Source organism: Scatophagus argus, chromosome 3 (assembly GCF_020382885.2).
Source record: "Scatophagus argus isolate fScaArg1 chromosome 3, fScaArg1.pri, whole genome shotgun sequence".
Lineage (NCBI taxonomy): Eukaryota > Metazoa > Chordata > Actinopteri > Scatophagidae > Scatophagus > Scatophagus argus.
This window is the reverse complement of record NC_058495.1, coordinates 8282415-8304359: the sequence shown is the minus strand read 5'-3', so window position 1 is coordinate 8304359 and position 21945 is coordinate 8282415. Positions and strand designations below refer to the sequence as shown.

Below are 21945 nucleotides of genomic sequence, written 5' to 3'. Positions count from 1 at the left end.
AGGTTAATAATGTTTAATGCAGCATCATTTCACATCTGTGAAGTTACACTTTGCATGCATTAGCACAACAAGAGCGTGTGAGACTTATCTTTTATGATAAGCGTTGCACTGCAAAGCAGCCAGATGTTAAATCCCAAATAATTCGTCCTAGATTTAACATTGCGTTTATCTCTCTGCCAAATCTGGCTCTGCTTTGTGGCTTTAAGATGTAGTCTTTCATTTCCACAAGTGGGGGTGTTTATGTGCTACTACAAATGACCTATGGTTTTGCTAGCTTTAGCATGTGTGAGTGTGTCTCATGTTTCTGGTGGGAACTTCTTGCAGAAAGCCGCACTGAGCGACGATTCTGGACTTTTAGTTGCTGACGATTATAAAAAGTGAAACATGAGCACATTCCTGAGGGCCAAGGTAGACTGTGTGGCTACACAGCTGAGGACTTACTGAAAGACATGCGCTTCAGTATATTAGCCTACACTAGAGGGGTCACAGAAACATACATGCAAACACATGAATGTATGCTCATAAGCTGCATTCCCTATTCACCTCTCCACACTGATGATGACTCCCCCGCCCCCCCCCCCCCCCCCCCCCCCCTTTTTTATATGTCATCACATGCATCTCATTATGATGTTCAGGCAATAAGCCTGTGCTTATTGCCTGAACAGGCTTTGTGTTCAGTCCTCGTGTGACTCTGAGCTCTGCAGACTCTCCGACTTGTAAAGTTGTACAACTGTGCTGCACTCAGGCGTTGCGTGCCCCAGATTTGGGGTGGGAGCAGGGTTGTGAGGCTGTGAGAGAGTGACAGCTGACTAGCTGGGACCATGGAGCAGGGGAGGGGAGGGCAGGAGGGAGGAGGGAAGGAGGAAGGGGAGGGAGGAGATGGTGGTGGTGGTGGTCAGACAGTCAGCGTCCACTGCGTGGATCCCAGGGGAAACTGAGCCAGAGGAGAAGGGACTACAGTTGCAGCTGTTGTTGCTCACACACACACACACACACGTGCTCACACACACACGCCTTATTCTTAGCCCAAATGAACTCTGGTGTATTTTTTAATGTCGAATGCTCACTGACCTGTTCTTATGTAAAGTTATCATGTGTCACTGTGAGATGATGTTAAAGCTGAGAAAATATTGATCAAAGCACATTTGGCCACAGATAAATGATAGTAAGATACTGTTCGACTTCACTTTTACACATGTCACATTAACACAAGAAGCAAATTATGGCTTTTAATTACTGAATCTGAGCTGCAGCTAACGATTATTTTAAATATTCTTTATTCTAATACAAATAGTTAATTATCAGACGTATTAGTTTTCTGTTAATAAACTAATTTATTATTTGGCTGATAGTGAATGTCAGTCTATGGTAATAATGTACTTTCATTATAGTTTATTCAGTATAGTTTATTCCTAATTTAAGGGTGTAGAAAAGTCTGCTTGTAATGCATTACAAATGATAATGATAATTATACACAATGCAATAATATGGAATAGAAAAATAGAAACTAAGGCTGCCAATAATGATTATATTAATTATTTAATCTTTTATAATTTATATAATTATATAATTTATTTAATCATCTTGATTCATTGATTCTGATCATTTTGTCTAAAAAATGTCAGAACATTTTAAAAAATGCCTTTCCATGATAGTGTCTTCACTCTAGTTGTTTTAGTTGTTCAGTTTGAAGAAGCTTGAACCTATCAACCTCTGGCATGTTTGCTTGAATCAATGACAGGTGGCACGGTGGTGCAGTGGTTAGCACTGTCGCCTCATAGCAAGACGGTTCCAGGTTTGAATCCCAGTTTGGGCCCTTCTGTGTGGAGTTTGCAGGTTTTCTTTGGGTACTCCGGCTTACTCTCATAATACAAAAAACATGCACATTATGTTAATTGGCTACTCTACATTGTCACCCAGGTGTGAGTGTGTAGTTGTCTGTCTAATCAGCTGGGACAGGCTCCAGCCCCTCCATGACCCTGACAGATAAGTGGTGAAGAAAATGGATGGATGGATTAATTTCTTAAAAAAATAGTTGTAATCAATAAATAATCAGTTGCTTCAGCTCCAAAGAATATCATGGTAAGGAGCTATTTCTACACTATGGAGCAGATATGTTTCACCCCATGATCTATGCAGTAGGTATTACTTGCTTTTCCTCAACAAAGTGCTTGGGGACAGAAAGATGAACTGTGGTCTAATGTGTATCTTGTAAAAAGCAAGGAATTGAGAGTCACCGCAGGACTGCAGAGTTCGTGTTGCTTTTGTTTATTTATTGAAGACAGTGATGGACTGATGGACACTGATGTACAGATTTAGAATCAGTTTAGTGCACAGTTGCTGCGCAGGCAGTGAGTGACTTGCTGGCTTTGCCCTCAATGAACTTGTTAGTCATGCAGCAGCACTTTGCTGGAGTGAAGCTGCAGAGCAGAACAGGAACAAACCAAATTGAGGGCTACAGAGGAAAAACAAAGACTGGTTGCTAGGATTGGATATTTGTCTTTATTTCTTGGGAAATGTCTTACTTTAGTGTGCTAGATTCTTATTACATAAGAGTAAATATGGTGATCATGTGTTGGCAGACATCATCTGCTGACAAAGCTCATGTGATACAATCAAAAGCTCAGGGACAGTGTCTTAATACAACTGTTATTTCCAAGGTGTACTTTAAGACTTCTTAAGAGGAATGTTAGTATAACGAAGCCTGACCCCACAACCACTTTGATTGTAAATGTCATGCTAAAGTATCCTGTGCCAAAAGCCTTTCAAGGAGTAGTTCAGTATTCTGAGGATATATCTGTTCACTTTCTTCCATTTCTTCATTCTGAGCTAACAGGCTAATATAACTCTTGGGAAGACAATGAATGAGTGTATTTCTCAAGATAGTCCCTTAAACCGTCATTTAACAATTATGAAAATTTTTGCTGGTATAGTAGGGCTGGGTGATACTCTAGCAGTGTAATAGAAGTGCTGTGAAAGTGAATGATTTATTAACGCTGTTGTATTGATTTCAGCCATGTTTATCAGGATGTTGATTGTCTAATGTTCACTGGTTTCAGCTCCACACTAGAACAACTAACAACGGTTTCACATACCAACAAAGAGAACAGGTTCACCATTTGATGCACAAAACCAAAATCAAGACACAAGTGGCAATTCTGTCTGAAAACAGGTTTAATTTACAAAGAGTCAGTGACAGTTTCACAGTGCACATGACACAGAATCACTACAGAAGGTTCGCAGAACCCTTATGAAAAATATCAACAACAGTGCTGAAAATTACACTTGGACAGCTGTAAATAGGAGGAAATAAATGTTACATTTACATCAACATACTGTGTGATATAATATCTCGGACTGTGCTTCATGGCAGAAGCTCTGTGTGACCGTGTGTTGGACCCTTTTGCATTTGCAGTATGTACTGACCTGAATACTGAGAGAACACCATATGGATCGACTGACCAAGACATCCAAAAGACCTAAGGCCTAATCCTTGCTGGCTAAGTTGATTGGTCTGGGATCCCTTTTAAAACGGAAAGAAATTAACTGTTTTCTTCTATAGTAATATGTTAGAGTAGCAGATTGTCCTTGCATAACAGTGGTTTTTCTATAAAAACAAGCCATAACGGGCAGTATTGTCTGTAATCCTGAGGGACTCCTGTGAATTTGTGAAGAAAGCTTTTTAACTGTTATGATGCTGCTTGAGATGAAAACACTGAAACAGTTTATTATGATACAAGAGAATAGATACTGTAGGTCAAAGATTAACTCACCAGTCTGTTGTTTAAATACAAGCGTGGTGCTGCTGTTTACATATCATAATTCAGAACTGGATTATTACTCTGACATATTTATGTGTGTGGAATAATGAAGGTCATGCGATGGGACATTTTAATTAATGTTCGTTATTGCTGCTGTTCAGTTGATGACAAATATGTACAATATGCTGTACATTTAACTTGATTCAACCCTCTACTCTCAACTGTCTTATCCATGTTACAGCCCTGTAATGTATTCACCTCTGTGTGTGTGTGTTTATACAAAATGTAACACCATCATCATAATTCAGTTAATCCACAAAGTTTTGGGATTAAAACAGTCCAACAGTTTTGCATCTTTTTTGAGCCTGTAGATAAAATAAATAAAGTTTTCTGATAACAGAGTACCAGATGGCAGTCAGTCAGTTAGTACTGCTGTGCCATCTTCACCCCCGCCTCACTCTGCATGGCACCCCAGTATGACGGACAGTTAACTCAACATGTGCTGCACTGACACATCAAAGAAGAAAAATAAGTATTTCTAACATGACAGCAAACCCAACACTGCTAATTATGATGGAAAGATCTCCAAGTTTAATGTGCAATCTTTGAACTATTCATGCACTGTATTGCTGTTATGACTTTCTAGGCAAAGATGAGGCAAGATTTTCCTAAACTGTAGCTGAAACCCATTTAAATGCAGTGTCTCAAAGTTTACTCCTGTGTAACATTCATTCCCTGAGCAAGGTGAATGAGACTGATGGGTTCAGTTAAACCTGAGTTTCCAAGGCGTAAAGGCCTGTTGGAAACAAAAAGGAGTTTATGACGGGCAGTGCGTTCAGTAACAGCTGTTTGGTAGCATCAATTATAAAACTGTAACCATGCAATATAACATTTGGTGTTTCTAACCGTAGATGCAAAGGAGTGAGATGTACAGTATACGAAAATGTCAAAGTGAAAAAGTCTGGATGTTTTTATAAAGATCTGTGATGATGGTAACATTCTGAGAACGATGTCAACATACTGTTTGTTAAGACATCCAGACAACCCACTCATACATGCACACACACACAAGAAAAGAATTATAAAAAACTTGCAGCATATTTTTTCTCTGTTACTCTTTCTCAGACACTCTCCAGCACAGACTCGCACACTCAGATACGTGCTGCAAACGAGGTTTAGGTTTTCGGATTGTCAGACAAAATGTTGCCCTGATAATCTCGTTATGGGTGTAAAGTTCCATCGGTTCATTTTTGGAAGATAACTGTATCCAAGCCACTTTCTCAGTCATTCATTCATTCCCCTCCCGCTCAGCCAAAACCCCCCAGCACCTGTCACTCACTCAGTCTGGCATCACTGGCAGTCTGTTGGCCTCACAGTCAAACCCACACAGCTGTGTTGTAGTCAAACAAGGGCTGCATTTTCTCCAGACCAGTCTCTGGTTGTCTCCTGTCTAAATAAATCCCAGCAAATGGCGGCTGGTGGACCTGGGGGAAGTTGTGTTGGTGGTGTAGGTAGTTCCGCTCTGCCTCAGATAGATGCAGACATGGCCTACCTTTGCTCTGCTGTCCGTTTGCCCAGAAGGGCAAGTAGAAGCTGCCTTTCGAACTTTTAGGAACCAGTTTCTTCGGCCTTTTGAAGAGGTCACCCTCCGGCAGCTCGGGAGCCATCCAGCCAGGTCTTTCTTTGAGCAGCTTGTCCCTGTCAGGCCTGACGCTGCGCAAGAACTTCTTGAAGATGTTTGTGGTTAACGATAACTTCCTGCAGATCTCCTGTGAGCGACTGAGACGTAGAGGGTGAGCTGGGGTGTCTGGTCTGTTCGCCCCTCCATCCAGTATCCTCTCCTCTCTCCTTTTCCTTCTTTCCTCCTCCTCCTCCCCATCTTCCCTGTCCACCTCAGGCAGGTCCAGCCAGTTGCCCACAAGGTCGGCAAAGACATTGTCTCCCAGCACCAATGGCTGACGGTTGCGGCTGCGGCTCATGAGTGAAGAAGTCCAGTCGCTGCCATCGTCTGTGCTGTCTTGGGAATAATCACTGTCCAATGAAGGGCCCTCTCTGGAGAGGCTGTACAGGATTCCAGGAAGGTCCACTACCTGAGTACGCTGGGGAGCCTGTGGATGACTGTAGGGCTCCGGTGGAGGGTTTCCCACCATTGGTCCATAGAAATCCACCTGCGGGGCTGTGTATCCTGACCACCTCCTGGGTACAGACTCAAGGTCATGTTCACTTTGTCCCCTTCTTGCATTTCTTTCACCTCTCTCGTTCTCACTGTCAAGGCTGGATGCTGAGGAAGATGAGGTTCCCAAGCTGCTTCTGTTTAGAGATGTGCTCCTGTCATCTCGGCCAAAGGTATTCCTGCTCTCCAAAGATGGCCGTGGACTTGGCATCGGACTCTCACTGGGTTCTTCGGACATGGTTTGATGAAAGCAGGACCCGTGATCCTTGCCTGATGTTGAAGCTCCTGTACCTGGTGTTTCAAGAGAAGCTGGTGGAGTAGGATGTGGGGGTCCTCTGTTAATGGGCCGTCCCGAAATGTCAAGGTTTTCTAGCGCTGTCTGAACCTGAAGGAGCTTGAGTTCCTGAAGGGCACCCATCATTGAATTCATCTGAGCATGGAGGCCATCTCCGGCTTCTTTCATAGACACCTGCGGGGAGAGAGCAACAAAAAATGATAAGGAGATCAAAAGTCTAAAATGTCCAGTTCAGCTTATCATCAATTTAGTCATTTGACTCTACATCCTTCTGCAGGACACATCTCATTCATCAAAAACTGATTTCCTCGCTATCCACCCTTCTGTTCAACATTTATGTCAACACCAGCACCAAACCAAGTTCACACAATCAACTGGCAGTATCAAATGCATTAAATACATGTATCAATGAACAAAAATGATACAGACATGCTCTTGCATTTTGTGTCAGTTAGACTCTCCTCTTGTTTGTCTCAGGCTGTGCACCTTGTTTAATTATGGGTCATGTGACCTAGTTTTGGATGACAGGCCCGGGTCCCATATGGTCTGCGTACGAGACAGGATCCAACCCATGACAGCTGTAAAATAGACTGGCTTGCCATTTCTTTCTCTTCTACTCTTTCTATTGTTTTTTTTATTTTATTCCATATTTGCTCTCTCCTCAAATCTCTTTGTCTTCACTCTTATTTCCCTCTGCACAGCAGTAATCATACACTCAGCTTTTATCCTCCTCCTCCTCCCCCTCCTCCTCCTCCTCCTCTCTCTTTCTGCTCTCATCTGTTTAAGAGCCTGTATCATGTGACCTGGACTAACCGTCTTCTGTTGAAGGCAGACAGAAAGCCCGGAGGCAGCATTGTGACCTGTGTCTTGACTTGTATGCCTGAATCATTCACACCTTGACACAGACTTTGAATCATAACAACAGGTTTATCTTTCTCTGAGAATGTGGTCACATTGTCAAAGGTAGCAAGTGATTGATGAGTAAACCGGCAGAGAACCCTCTTTTTCTTTTTGAAAAAAAAAAAAATGTCTGTGAGAAGATGGAAGAAAGCATTCAAGGAATTTTGGAAAAACGTGCCAGAGTGTCAGCATGTAAAAATTTTGGAAACTCTAAAACACACCTCCTCTAGAGCAGATAAAACTGATCAACACTCCCTTATAAAGCATGCTGTCTGTCAGGATCTGTTGGTTAAACAGCAACATAGATAACTGTCATTTTAACATAATATCAATTTATTGCACATAAAACAGGCCTCTGCTTTCAGTACTTTAAAATTAAATATCCCTGAAAATTAAAAACTTGCAGGACTAAAATGATCAAATATTATGCATGTTTGGAAATCTGAACACACACCTTACCATCTACAAACGGCCATCACAAAGCAGCAGGTATAGCTATCCCCGTCTGTGTCTCTGTTGTTGTGCGCCTGCACCTCTGCCAGCCTGTCACTGTCTCTCACCTTTCAAAGGGATCAGTATGACAACCCTATATGTATCTTTCTCCAATGGGGGGGGGACACCGCTGAGCGTGACAGCCAATCAGCGCTGTACGTCTAGACTATAACCCATACAACGGGGGGTCACTCAGGCAGAAACGGACTGACAATGAGAGGAGTTAGAGAGGAGACAGTAAATAGGAGGGGTGGTGAGAGTCATCCGGATGAGTACGGATGGAGGGGGGGCACGACAACCCTCGCCATATGTTTAGATACTGAAGAGAAAACTGTTGATGGATTTAATTATGGATGACACCATAAGAACACAGGAAGGGGATTATAGATCGGGGGGTGGGGGGACTAGTAGGTGTAACACCAGGCTGTGATATTTAATCTTGAGGGAGCAGTGATTGTGTTGAACCCTGGGTGGGAAAAGTAGCTGTATAGAACAACTGACAGTACAGCTGCATAAATAAAGCAACCTAAGCACTGTGAGAGCAGGAAATGTTGATGTGCTGTCTGGGGAAAACAGACAAATGTCAGAAATAAATTCTCAGATTAGATTAAAAAATAAGATTCCAGCAGTAATAATGGCAATGACATGCACATATCCAACAATATCCATCTACCTTATGTTTGTTATCCCCTGCTACATTTAACTTATATTAAAATGGATTGAAATGTTGACATTTAGGTTTGAGTGATGGTGATCCACCACTCTGGTCCAGACCGGAATATATCAACAACTACAGATATCCATGATTTCCAGAGGATGAAGCTTACTGACTTTGGTGGTCCCCCGACTTTTCCTTTAGCTCCTTTGTAACTTGACATTTGTGTTTTTGATACAATATCTTCTCTACTTTTCATACATACATTCAAATTCCCAAGAGGATCAATTCTACCTTGGTGATACAGTTTTCATCTAGTGCAATCATCATGTAAAAAGTCTAATTTGTCCAGCATTTTAATTTATGACCAAATACTTGCTCAACCTCACAGAGCTGCTAGTATGGCTGTAGACTCTTAGTCCTGTTCTAAAATGAATGAATGATGTTTGACTTTCCGAAACCGTTTAGCACAGTGAGACTCTCTTATAGTAGTGCCACTATTGATAATTAATTTTATAAATTAAAATTTTTCCCGGGCGGCATGGTGGTGCAGTGGTTAGCACTGTCGCCTCATAGCAAGAGGGTTCCAGGTTCAAATCCCAGTCTGGGCCCTTCTATGTGGAGTTTGCATGTTCTCCCTGTGCCTGTGTGGGTTTTCTCCCACAATCCCAAAAACATGCACATTAGGTTAATTGGCTACTCTACATTGCCCCTAGGTGTGAGTGTGAGAGTGTGTGGTTGTGTGTCTTTGTGTGTTGGCCCTGCGATTGACTGGCGACCAGTCCAGGGTGAACCCCGCCTCTCGCCTGTAGTCAGCTGGGATAGGCTCCAGCTCCCCCGCGACCCTGACGCATAAGCGGTATAGAAAATGGATGGATGGATAATTATTCTCCTGGTTACTGTCTCAGTTACTTATTTAATTTAAAAAGAAAACTGCAAACTCCATCACAGATTTTCTGTTATCTGATCAGCAATCGAAAAGCCAAAGATATTCTTCTTACAATTCCATAAAACAGAGAAAAGGAGATCAGAGAAAGTTTTGCATATCTCCTTGATTAATTGCTCATCAGAATTGATGTTGATTAATTTTCTGTCAGGTGACTAATTGGACATTTCACATGTTGTGTACCTTGACACTTATCAGGTACCAATAACATTAAACCTCTGGGTTAAAATACTTCATCACTGACATATGGCTGAGTAGGTGCACTGGGGCATGAATAGACTCTAAGATCAGATAATAAGCCTATTAATGCACATGGTGGGGACAAAAGCCTCTGAGCTTCCCGTTGGCTCGCTAAATTAGGCAGCGAAGGTACGTGTAATTAGCACAATCAGGTTGTCTCTTGTCTTTGTGCTTCACATATGGCTGACTTCATTAGCTGTAATTCTCTGTGCCTTGGGAGAGGCTGGGAAAGAGCTGATAATTATGGTTTACCTTCCTCCACATCAAAAGTCAACAAGCCTGAAGACAAGATGACGTGCAGAGTTATGTATTGTTGTTACATCTTCAGAGGCAGGCATGTGGCTTCAGCGAAGTTTATGCAGGGATCAGCTATGGGATTACCACACTCTGAGCTGCTGGTGAAATCTGGACCACTTAAATGTATTAAATCTGTTTATGAAATATTATCTCCTAAGCAGTCCATTCTCATGCACAGTCTAAAAGAGTCGCACCTGTTTGCACATGCTAACCAAGAACTTTTTTTTTTTTTTTTAACCATAGCATGCAACTTTTCCATTATCCCCAAAATGCAGGTGTTCCCACTGGTTATTTAAAGCACTCTGAGTTGTTTACTGGCATTTCTATTCTAAGGCAACATTAATAATTCATATTGTGCCTTGGGGAACAAACAGAGGAACAGTAGTAAATTAAACCACATCATTCCACCTTTACCATTCCAACTAACTCCAGGCACTCCACCACTGCCATTTCAAGGCTGAACTCTCTGGCCCAAATATGTCAGCCTCCTCAACCTTCATTCTGGCATCTGCTCAGGATGCTAAAAGTGACTTTACAATAATGTCTCACGGCAGTTTATAGTTTAAACACAGATGTTGCTCATCCTGACATGTCTCACTTTTTACAATGTGTGAATCAGCTCAGGGGCCTCGTTAGGACAAATACACAGAGGACCTGACAGAACCTATGCCAGCACCTTGAAGTCTTACTCAGACAAAATGGAGAAAGAAAATGTCGGTCTAATCTTACTTAATAAGAGAACTGAGATGAAACTGGGGCTGCAGGGAATTGCTGTACTGCCCAGAAACACTGGCATCATTAACCCATGAAGTTTATTTAAATCTTCTTTTTCAGCTAAAGCCTCCAAACTATTTCAGCCATTTAATCCATCAAGCGTGCTTCCCTATGAAAAGATCACTATAAAAAAGCAAGCCAAGTGAAAATCTCATGAATGAATTAAAGAGGAACAAGCGGGCTGTCCAGATTCTTCCCCTTCATCCCCCCACTACTTCTTCTTTGGCTGCAGTGATGCCAGCCAACCAGACATAATTGCCAATTAAGAGCTGAATGCTTCAAAGTTTAAGAACAATAGCTGGCAATTTAGAATTAATGCCGAATCGAAGCTTATTAAAAAGTTCGGGCCATTTTAAAAAGAAGTAATTTGATTGGTGATTCTTTATTTTATATTCTCACGTCAAGGCCCATCTACTGTGAAGAAGGAGCCATTCAATATGCATCCAAGTGAATTAAATACCACAAAGCATAAATAAATCAATGCTTCTCCTCGGCTGTCTGCTGCCTGATTTTGCTTCCTTCAGTTATGGAGGGAAAAAATAAATTCACTGTGCAAACACACTGAGCTCATACATCCACACATGTCCAGACACGCCTTGCTTGAATGAAGCCAGTGTCTTAGTTTTTTAAGGCACGTATATGTGTGCTTACATGTCGTGTTCACTGATATACACTCGCAGGATTATTAGGTGAGAAATAAACACACAAATTACAAATCAAAAACAAACCGCTGCTCTTTTCTGACTATGAAATACAGGCTAGTCAGTGTTGTTGTTTATTCATTATTGGCTGGAGGGGGAGGAAACAGTGAGGCCAAGGTTATCAGACCCAAAAGGTCTTCCTGTTTAGAAGGAGCTGGCCAGCAGCAGTTCACCCTCCACCTCCACCCCTTATTAAAAATGAATGGTGGGCTGTGTGGGTCAAGGACAGGAATGGGGTCTCTGTCTGGTGGATACAGAAAGGGTCTCTGTGGCTGAATGCTGGATACGCCACAGACTGCTGTATACAGCCCCGAGGTCATGATCAAGAGGGCAATAAAGCTGTGGAGCTTTCACTGAAAGAAATAAATTACTGTTCACACAGTAATGAATGCCTCTTTGATGATAAAGGTTACATGGTAACTGTGTTTGCTCCAAATGTCCTCGGGGTCACATTTAGAAGAAGTAGATGTGTGAATAATTTTTAGCAGAAGAATATGACGTACAAATAGCTCTTCAATGATGTCATGACAAATTGGTCATTAAGTGCACACATCCACATTTTAGCCCACATTTCGATCTTAAATGTGTTTATATGTTAATCTTCCATGTATCGCTATAGTACCAACAAGAGAAATGACTATTGTCTGTGAAAATACACAATATAGACAAAAGTAATTAGACACACCTCTTTATTATTGAATTCAAGTGTAGTATTGGATTGTTTTTCAGGAGTTAAGCTCAGCCCCTTCCTTCCAGTGAAGGGAAATCTTAATGCTTCAGCATAGCAAGACATTTTGGACAATGCTATGCTTCCAACTGTGTGGCAACAGTTTGGTGAAGGCCCTTTTCTATTCCAGCATGACTGTGCCCGTGTGCCCAAAGCAAAGTCCATAAAGACATGGTTGGAGGGGTTTGGTGTGGAACCAACCTGACCTCAACCCCATCCAACATCTTTGGGATGAACTGGAATGGGGATTATGAGCCAGGTCTTTGGGTCCAACATCAGTGCCTAACCTCAATATGACCTCAATATGCCTTGAATATACTGGACTTGAGCATCTTTATACATCATCATTACCTAAATCTAACCCAATCCTCACATTGAGTTCTGTGGGTTATTCAGAACAATGGGCTGTTGTTTCATGTAGGAAAAGATGATGCTCATGTATTTTTAAAAAGTAACTTCATCTGTAGTGCTATGAGTACCACAAAGGACACTGCATTCCTCTCCATTGCATTGTCATAGCAGTGGAAATCTCAGAGGCAGCTATCTCTAAACCTTTGCAAATAAAAGCTATCAGTAAGAGGTAAGTAGAAATTTTGAGTGTTTGGCAAACTTTCCCTTTGAAACAGAATCTATTTAAGCCAAACCAGTCACTGCTTCCATGACCTGCCTCCCAGCAAAGATTCCCTGATGGCCTTTTCAGAGATGGGAGGTGGTTTAATAGCTTCTTTCCTGCTAGAGTTCATTTAGGATCGCAAAAACACACAAATCACAAAAACAATGTTGCTGTGGGAGATGCAGGATGATTAGGATCCATATACTCATCTTTTGGCAGAGGATATTTGGAGACAGTCTGGTACACAATCTGCTGTGTTCCTGCTTGAAAATCTTCACTGTATGCAATGATTGTTAGATAGATGCTTGATATCGCAGCAGTTGACGTCAGCATCTCGTGTGTGGGCAGTGAAAGTGCAATTCTCCAGCCCACAGTTGAAACATCAAGTGTGACGTGAATTTTGCAGACTCCAGATCCTGCCCCCGTCTTAGTCTAACCTCAAAAGCAGAGCAAATCTAGAGAAGCATTTCCTGGTGAAAACGCATGGGATTGCAGTAAGCTTTCATGATTAGTGGTTTGGGGATCATTTTGAGTATTTGGAAGCTCACAGAGTTAAGTGATTTACTGTGAATAAATAGGAGTACAAGACTTTAATGCTTTTGCACTTCATATATTTTTATATTAACCGCGGATAAAATGACTATGTGAAATTAGTTAGTTCTATTTTAATGCACTGTACAACACTTTCATTTTTGAAGCAAAACAATTTCAAAAATCCAATTAATGTTGACCACGGACAGACAAATAATGTAAGACTAATTTAATTTGAATGCCCAAAGGCATAGCAAGGAGGGAGAGCACAATACTGACCAAAATCTCAGTGAGAGCATTACCCAATCCACATATTTGTTTTCAACTGAAGGAAAACTGAGAGAAGAGGAGAGGAGAGCCACAACCTGATCTTAGACTAGCAGATCCATGTGTGGTTACAGCAGCAGTATAATTAACCACTGAGCTGTCTCTCGAAACAATAAATCCTAAATGTCTTTAGCAGTGATTTCCACTGTGAACCATGATAAAGCAGATTATGTGCTTGGTCCCATAATGATCAACCGGCTTTGTAAAAGGTTAGTAGCTCCATCTCAAAGACAATGATCAGCCATGCAAAACCTACCACAGCTGCCCCAAAGAGCTGGGCCAATTTTAGCTGAGGGGAAGGAAGGGCAGGTTGGAGAACAGGAGCTGTGAGGGAGGCACCAAACAAAGAGGCTTAAAGTCAAATGACTACACTTCTTTGTGTTGTGTAGACTTTTCTAATCCCACACCTTAAAGGTAACAAAGAATTATGAGGCACAAACTTTCCAGAATGCACTATAAGTTTGGCTCTTGTGTGAGTTTTTCTCAGATTTCATGATCTCATGCTCAGGTTTTCGTGTTAAATTCCAAGGTGACAGTCGTGTTTGAAACTCAGCCTCAGGGGATAAAAGGAGTATGATGCATATGAAAGTGATGGCATCAAAAAGGTTTGACTGATGCTGTAGTGTCTGAAATGCTGTTGTTAAGCAGGTGTGAACCCCACATGATGACTCGAAGACGTGTCCGCGTTTGTAGCTTCGCCTCTAAGTTGGCAGGAAGGGCTTATGTTGTTTTTTCATGACTCTTTGTCTGTCTGTAGTATGAATAATGAGTCATCCATGTACCATGTCATTGTACCATTATACCCTCAGGATTTCTAAGGAGCCTTGCAGTGCTTTTTAAAGGAACAAATAGAAGCTACCAGCCTGTTGACAAACGATGATACATTCCTGTCTTGATTTTTGGCATCCGTGGTGTGTTGGATGTGGTCAGCAGTCAGCACAAATAGCCCCAGACTTTGTTGGGTGAAGGGTTGACTGTTCAAGTGTGAGCTGACACCACCTCACACAGACTGACCCCCCTGAACCTTGACACACCTTTTTCACACTTTCATATGACACTCTTCTTTTAGAGCTGACAGTGCATTGGTTTTCAGGGTGATTACTGTGGAGGGTTGAGTTCATAGTCATAATTTACGTGACTTTTACAGAAGCTTTGAACGCCCTGTTCACATTTCCACAGACAGTGAAATCTGTGCTTTTCCTCTGAGAAAATCTCAGTGTTTAACTGTGTTTAGGCGAACATTTACAGGGAAACACTAGTGTTTTTTGTAAAGTTTTAGGTCTTTGGATATGTTTTTACAGCCATTACTGTCTGTCCATTGTGAATGAAATGGCAGTTCAGTCTGATTATCAGAATCCTTGAAACTTGCTTAAACTCTTTGTTAGCTTCATTACATTGAACAACAAATCTGCATCAGTTATTGTTTAAGTTACATTATTGTGTAATGTAATGCAGTCAATCTTCAGTGAAGCTACATTATCACAATAATGTAACTTTGACTAAATTAATAGAGACTTGATATTGAGTGTGTTGGATTACACAAGTGCAGCACGGTTCAGCAGTCTGTTACCTGATATTCATACAATACAGAGATGAATGGAAACAAAAGACTAGTAAACTAAAACATATAAAACTACTGGCATGGTTCTTTTAAAACTGCACCACAGTCTTTGAAGCGTAATCACGAGTGATATTGACACTACTGGACTCGTCATGGCAGGTGTAAGTCGGCTGTCAGATGTTTATGATCTGCGTGTTGCAGATGGAGCTCGTTTACCACTCTCCACTGAGCACTGGATGAAAAGCCGTCACAGTGGAAAGGAAAGTGACAACCTTGGCAAAGACGCCTCTTGTTATCTGAACAACAGATTGCATCCCACATGGTCCTGTGCAGGGGAACACTACACAGGACCATGTGGGATGCCTGTTTGATCCCCGGCATGGCATGACATTTTTTCTATTATGTTACCAAACTGCGATATGGCAGCTATAACACAACATGTCCTCCTGGCATCAGCGTCTACTCCCCTAAAACCTAAAGTGCCACTTCATGGACGTGAGGCTAATTTGGAGAGGCGAATCAAGGAGTCACAGAGCAGATCCTGTTGCAAAACACGCAGCCATGAGAGGCCTTTCTGTGGGCCAGTGGCAGAATAGAAAGGAAAAAGCAATCTGTGTCTGCTTTGAAGATGATTCCAAATGAAATCTGTGCCAGTTAAGGCTCCTTTTGAAAATGGGTCTACTGTGTGTCACTGCCAAATGATTTGGGCGTGCGGGCACAGCTTACACATTTCGTTTTTACATTTCAAAGATGGGTGGAAGAGATCGCTCTCTAAATTTACCACCATCAAACAGATTTGTTTGTTAGAGAGGAGGAGACGTAAACACAGTAAATAAGGCAGGCTGACAAATTAATTTATGTGATGAAACTCACTGTGACTGCCAATTTCACTCACTCCCCTTTGAAAGCAAGACCTCACAGCAGTATGTTGTAAGGCTAACCAACAACTGTTCGCTTCATTGATTGATGTGATTGTTATGTTCTTGGTTTAACAATTTTGTCTATAAAATGTCTGTCTCAGTGTCCAAGAGCTCAAGATGATTTTTCAAATGTCCTCATGTTCGTTCAATCAGCAGTCCAAAGCTCAACTGTACTCAGGTTATAGTGATATGCAAAACAGTGAAAAGCAGAAAATACTTAATTAAAGTAAATCAACTGATTACTCAACAATCAAAGTAGTTGCTGAATAATTCTGCCCATCAACTTATCAGCTTCAGGTCTACTGCAACACATGATTACATTTAGTAGCTACAGGTCAAAATACAGTGAATCTTACAGCTATGTCTTCAGGGAATCCTCAGACTCAGTCTACCTTAGAACAGGAGAAATTCTTTTAAGCTCATTATGCTTAAAACATCTGTCCCAGATGCGTGGACAGAGAGGAGGAAGAGGAAGACATGCACATGCCTCTGGTGTGCTCACAGCTTTAAGCCTACATACATTAATGCTTTTTAAAATACACATGCACCCAACTGAGGCTAAAAGGTTGAATGTGAGAGAGACCTGCAGGACAGATAAAATATGAACAAACAACTGATGTTGGTTTGAATGTTGGTTTGGTGAAGAAATTAAATTTTATGTTTACCAACGTGCACATTAGCATTGCTACACGTTCAAAATGTAGATTAATTAAGTAGAACAACATCCTTAAGTGCTGACTGTAAAAGTAGAAGTAGCGTTACTGTACAGACAACAGAACATACCAGCTCTTGCTTCAGCCGTCTCAGACACGCGTCCATGTTTTTGCATTCTGGTTTGGACAGATGCGGTTCCATTTTTTGAAAAACAAGAATTTCAGATGAAACACTTCTTCAGTCGCTGCTGGAGCATGGCTATGAGAGCTTTCTCTCGGGCAGGAAGAATTAACGCAGCGCTCTCGTGGAGAACAGAAATCAATTTGCAACTGGAGATGCGCAAACCCTGTTGAGGAATGCGCGTAATGACGCGAATCCTGTGATTAAAAAACAAACAAAAAAAAAAAAAACAGCTCCTGATGACGAAAATGTGTTTACTCCAACAACCGATAAAGAGGTCTTTCTTGTTGCTGCATCAAGAGACTCCGTGTGTTTGTATGTGTGTGTCTCAGCAGTCGCTGCTTGGCTGCTGTCAGCCTGCCTTGTGTGTGTGTGTGTGAGTGCCTTTTGCTCAGCCTATTTTTTCCCTCTGCTATTTTCCCATTCAAGAGGAGCGCTTACGTTGGCCATCCAGTTTCCTCCAATGAGTGAGCGTTTTAGGACATCTCATTCAAACTAGGATTAAACGGGTTTCCGTCATTTATTGTGGACGAATAGAGAAGCTTGTAACCAATTCCCGGAGATATGAGAAGATAAGAGATAAAACAGAGAAAGACTAAAACTATATATCTGGAGATGTTTGATTTAAGGCTGAAGGATCATCAAATCAAAGAAAATATTTCTTTTCCATAGTACTGACGGATTATTGTAATATATTCTGCAGGCACTGTTGAACGACAGGAGGAAGTTTTAAGGAGGATGCGTCTAAAAGAAACCATATGTGTCGTGAAGTGAGCCATACGGACAGTTTCCTGGCCACCTTCAATGCGGTCAGAGAGGAAACACCTGAGCCAGGCTTTTGTTGCGTGACCCGGTTATAATACTGTATTAGCAAAGGAAGGAAGAGGTGCATTCACAAGACCCCCACCCCCACCCCACCCGTGCAGAATACGAAACAATCACTCCAGTATGAAGATGTCCAGCAAACAAACATGAGGTCTTTTTAAATTATTTTGATGCTGAAAAGTGAAGGAATTAAGACAATGTAAAAACAGTCAAAACAAGTGGAATGTTTACATGAAGAAAAATGCAGTTGTTCTCTCTCTGTGCTCTCTATAGTGCAGGAAATAGATGAGGGAGACTCTGTGTCCACTGGGTTACATACGATGCATCACACATGATAAAATCAGGATCCGAATGTTCTTCTGCCATTTCATCCAGGTTCTCCATGTCAGCGAAGGCCTTTAGCTGACAGTCCGGAAACTTGGTATCCTCTGACCTGCTTCTGTCATCTGGAAATTTTAGTATCAGGCCTGAATTTTCTGATGCATCCCAGATGGACGGACTGACAGACACTAAGAAAGTAAAGGAAGTAGATCCAACTCGGATCTCTAAAGCAATGAATCATGGAAAAGATACCTTTGGGGTGTTTGTTGTTTTTTGTGTCATGCTGACACACATGCACGACTGCAGCTTAAGAACTATGAACTATGAACTAACTATGAACTTATGTTTCTTTTAATAATAATAACAATAATAAGACACAGAACAGCTCTTCAGATACAGTAAGTGATCCTTGTTACTCTTCACATTAGAATCATGACATAGCCTCACCATATCAGTTGTCTCTTATTTTTTTAAGGCTGTGTGGAGAAGACAATTATACACAATGGAGAACAAACAAACTAATTAAGGAACTAAATTACTCAAGGAAGTAAATACAATAACTCTCTAAACAAATAAAGTTTCTCCATTCATTATTTAGTGAATTGCTTGATCAACAAAACCAGAATGCGGAGAAGAAAAATGGCCATCACTGATGACAGAGCTCAAGACAACGTCCTCAAATTGATGAAACCAATAATCAGTTTCTAGTTAATTTTCTCTGGACTAATACTTTCAGCACTAACTTAAGTCGCAACTTCATTTACGATTGCTCTGAAAGAGACAAAACATGCAGAAATTAAAAGTTACAGTTTGCAGACATGAACTTATCTCATACTGTACAAGCACGTCTAGGTTCAAACAGCCCATTTGTTTGAGAAGATGCTGCACCCTATATCTTTATTATTCAAGGATGAGATGATGACACAAGGATCTATTTAATGTTCAGCCAGCTGCTTCAGAATTTGGAACGATTTCATTGCAAATGTGACCACAACCTGCAGCTGCTTTGGCTGCATGTGTCCACTTCCTGATCCAGTATGTGTTCATGCTGACAGCTGGGAGGAAGTGCCTCCTCAGATCACTCACCACTGAAACACATGCAGCAGCAGCAGCAACTGTCTGCCTATACATCACTGCACACAGAAAGCATTATAATCCTTTGTGTGTTATGACTTATTTGGTAATGCTTACTATTTTGTGTTAAGGCCAAAAACGAATGAAACCTCAGAAAAAGGAGAAAACATGATTGTCCTTGCACTGAAATGTTTTGACTTCCAGCACCCTCAGCATTTTAGCTGTGGATAGAAACTGCTACAGATCCCTGCTGTCTGAGCAAAGTAACAGAAGCGATTAGAAGCTGAAATGTGTTGCAGGGCTTATTTTAATTTGTTATTTATTCTGTAATAATAATAATTACTTTAATGAGGTTTGTGAAACAATGAACGTGGTCATTTTAGTGAAAGAATAGAAAGAAAAATCATCTGCTATTCATCAGTGTGTTTGCTTTTGTAAGCCGCAGGTTGGAACTCAAGAAAGGTTACGCTGTCCCGCAATGAGTTGGACATCCGGCTCCCACTGTACCAAATTTGCAACTTTTTAGATGCCATAATTAACTGACATAATCAAGCAGCTGTTACTTCACACAGTGGGACTGCTAAAATGTGTGATAACAGAAGGAATAAGAGGAATCCAATAACTTGAGTTATGACTTTATTTCTCAGTACTTCTCAGTACTTGACATAACATCATCACCCAAACATATTAGATTCCTTAAGAGAGAGAAAAGGAAGAAAACAGTATTACTTATTAATTAATTTTATGAAAGAAAATGCTTTGACAACTTTATAACTCCAGTTTCGTCCCACAATACCAAAAACATGCACATTAGGTTAATTGGCTACTCTACATTGCCCCTAAGTGTGAGCGTGAGAGTGTGTGGTTGTCTGTCTTTGTGTGTCGGCCCTGCGATTGACTGGCGACCAGTCCAGGGTGTACCCCGCCTCTTGCCCGTAGACAACTGGGATAGGCTCCAGCTCCCCCGCCATCCTGACGGATAAGTGGTATAGCAAATAGATGGATGGATGAATAATTCACCAGTATCATCTTAATGCTGGAAGAAATGTATTAAGGACACACTTTTCAAACTTCTTTTCTTTTCCTTTCTTTTTTTGCTTTGCTTTTTCAACTTAATCATTCTCTCTTTACAGTTAACCTGGAGTTCACTGTATGTTACCCACAACTGCAAAAACATGATGAACCGGGGGTTGTGAAACCAGCAATGAAGCTGTTAATGTGGTAAATAAAAAATAAAAACTGGTTACATCACCAGTTGCTGGAAGCTTAACAACAAGTACATCTTCTGTTCTGCGTTTGCTTTAAAAGACATGTGTAATGCAATGTGTAATGTATATATGGCGAGTATTTATTGACCTTTGTTTCAAACATGTCTTCTATACACTGTCCCTGTGACTTTGTCTACCAAACACGCCAGTACACTGCCATCTAAAGGTCAGGATGTGTCACCACAGGACTTTTCTGCATGAGTACTAATAGCACTTGTTTAGATAGAAAATAGATAGAAAATATGGTAGTATATCCTAATCTTCAAGAAAACTGCATAACAGACAGACATAAACAGCATCTATGTTTGATAAAAAAAAACCTAAAACAAAATAATATTTTGTATGATTTCATGCTCTGCTTGAGTAATTTCTGCTACAAATTAAGTTGATTTGTGAAGCATTTGTGGGATTTGTGTCAGTCATGGTAAAAGTTAAATTAAAATTAAAATTAAAATTAAAATTAAAATTAAAATTAAAATTAAAATTAAAATTAAAATTAAAATTATACTGTAGATAGTCTGTTTGAGTCATCCAGCCCTTCTGTGTGAGGACATCAGGCAGACAGCAGCTAATGATGGGTGATAAGCTGAGCGATGTGATCACTTGTGACTGGGAGCGAACTGACAGTGAAACACCTGGTTAAGGACATGAAAAGTTAAGAGGTGCGTCAGAGACATGGCTTCCTTTTTACTCTGTGCATCATGCTAGCTTGTTTTAACAAAAAAGTTTTTTCCTTTGTGTTTGTTGAGTTCTGTTTTTGCCTTTTGCTGAGCTCTGTGTTACAGATGCAGTTCAGTCATGCAGTGTTGGCTCTTTTTGTGGCTACAGTTTCATACTGAAGCTAATCATGAAAAGTAAGAATATGGTTCTGTGTTGCAAGTTGGAGTAGAGTTACTTCATTTGAATATATTAACCACAATCCATCGTAGGGAGAACTATTATGAGTACGTGATATATTAACCATTAATTATTGATGATAAACTCAGTTGTATGCATTGAGAAATATCTTGCACAAAATTTCAGTATCAAAAAATGACTTATGTGTTGTTAAAGTTGAAAAAGGTCTTTTTAAGTTGTGACCTGCACAGTTTGCCGTCCGCCATGATAGAAAAGTAAATGCAAAAAATAGTAGACACTGAAACATGCTATATTTTTAAAGTCACTCAGTATTTTTATTTTTCCTATTTCAGTCATAACCTCTCAATGTGATGAATAATGACCAAAGTAGTATAAAGGTATCAAATGTTATATTAAAAGAGGATAATTGGTTATGAAATCTGGATCTGATTTATAGTTGTATAATAGTTCCCTGCATCATCAGCAAAAAATAAATTCTGTATTACGCTGCCATCTAGTGAGATATGTACACACGTGCAGATAAGCACATCTATTTTTGTGACTATATCATAAGGTGGGTTGAAGGGTGTAACTTTTATCCACTGATTTTTAATGCTCTCTTTCTTGCTCTCTTACTCATGGTGGAAATTTATTGGGTCACTGTAAATAATACTATGAAGAGTACAGTCTGGACCTGCATTATAAGAAAAGTGCCCTGGGATTACTTCTGTTATGATTTTGTGCTGTAAATAAAACTGACTGATTTTCATGGATATGTAAAGCAGATGCAGTAGGTGTAGGGTGTCTACTGTTCGTCCAAAATTTGCAGACTTTAGATGCACAGGTTCAGCCAGTGGAAATGACATCCACATA

At 40.7% G+C, this 21945-nt stretch overlaps 1 protein-coding gene across 1 annotated transcript; it reads right to left on the bottom strand.

Moving 5' to 3' along the window:
* Window positions 1-3159: 3159 nt before the first annotated feature.
* inka2 (inka box actin regulator 2) lies at window positions 3160-17109 on the bottom strand. The gene is made up of 2 exons (XM_046383197.1): window positions 16697-17109; window positions 3160-6403 (listed from the first exon to the last, which is right to left on the bottom strand). Exons 1-2 carry the CDS (start codon window positions 16766-16768, stop codon window positions 5138-5140), a joined length of 1338 nt encoding a protein of 445 aa, XP_046239153.1. The 5' UTR covers window positions 16769-17109; the 3' UTR covers window positions 3160-5137.
* Window positions 17110-21945: the final 4836 nt, after the last annotated feature.

Coding starts and splice junctions, on each gene's coding strand:
- inka2 (XM_046383197.1), bottom strand. CDS start 16,768: ATGGAACCGCATCTGTCCAAACCAGAATGCAAAAACATGGACGCGTGT. Junction 6,404..16,696: donor GACGGCTGAAGCAAGAGCTG/GTATGTTCTGTT, acceptor CTCTCCCCGCAG/GTGTCTATGAAAGAAGCCGG.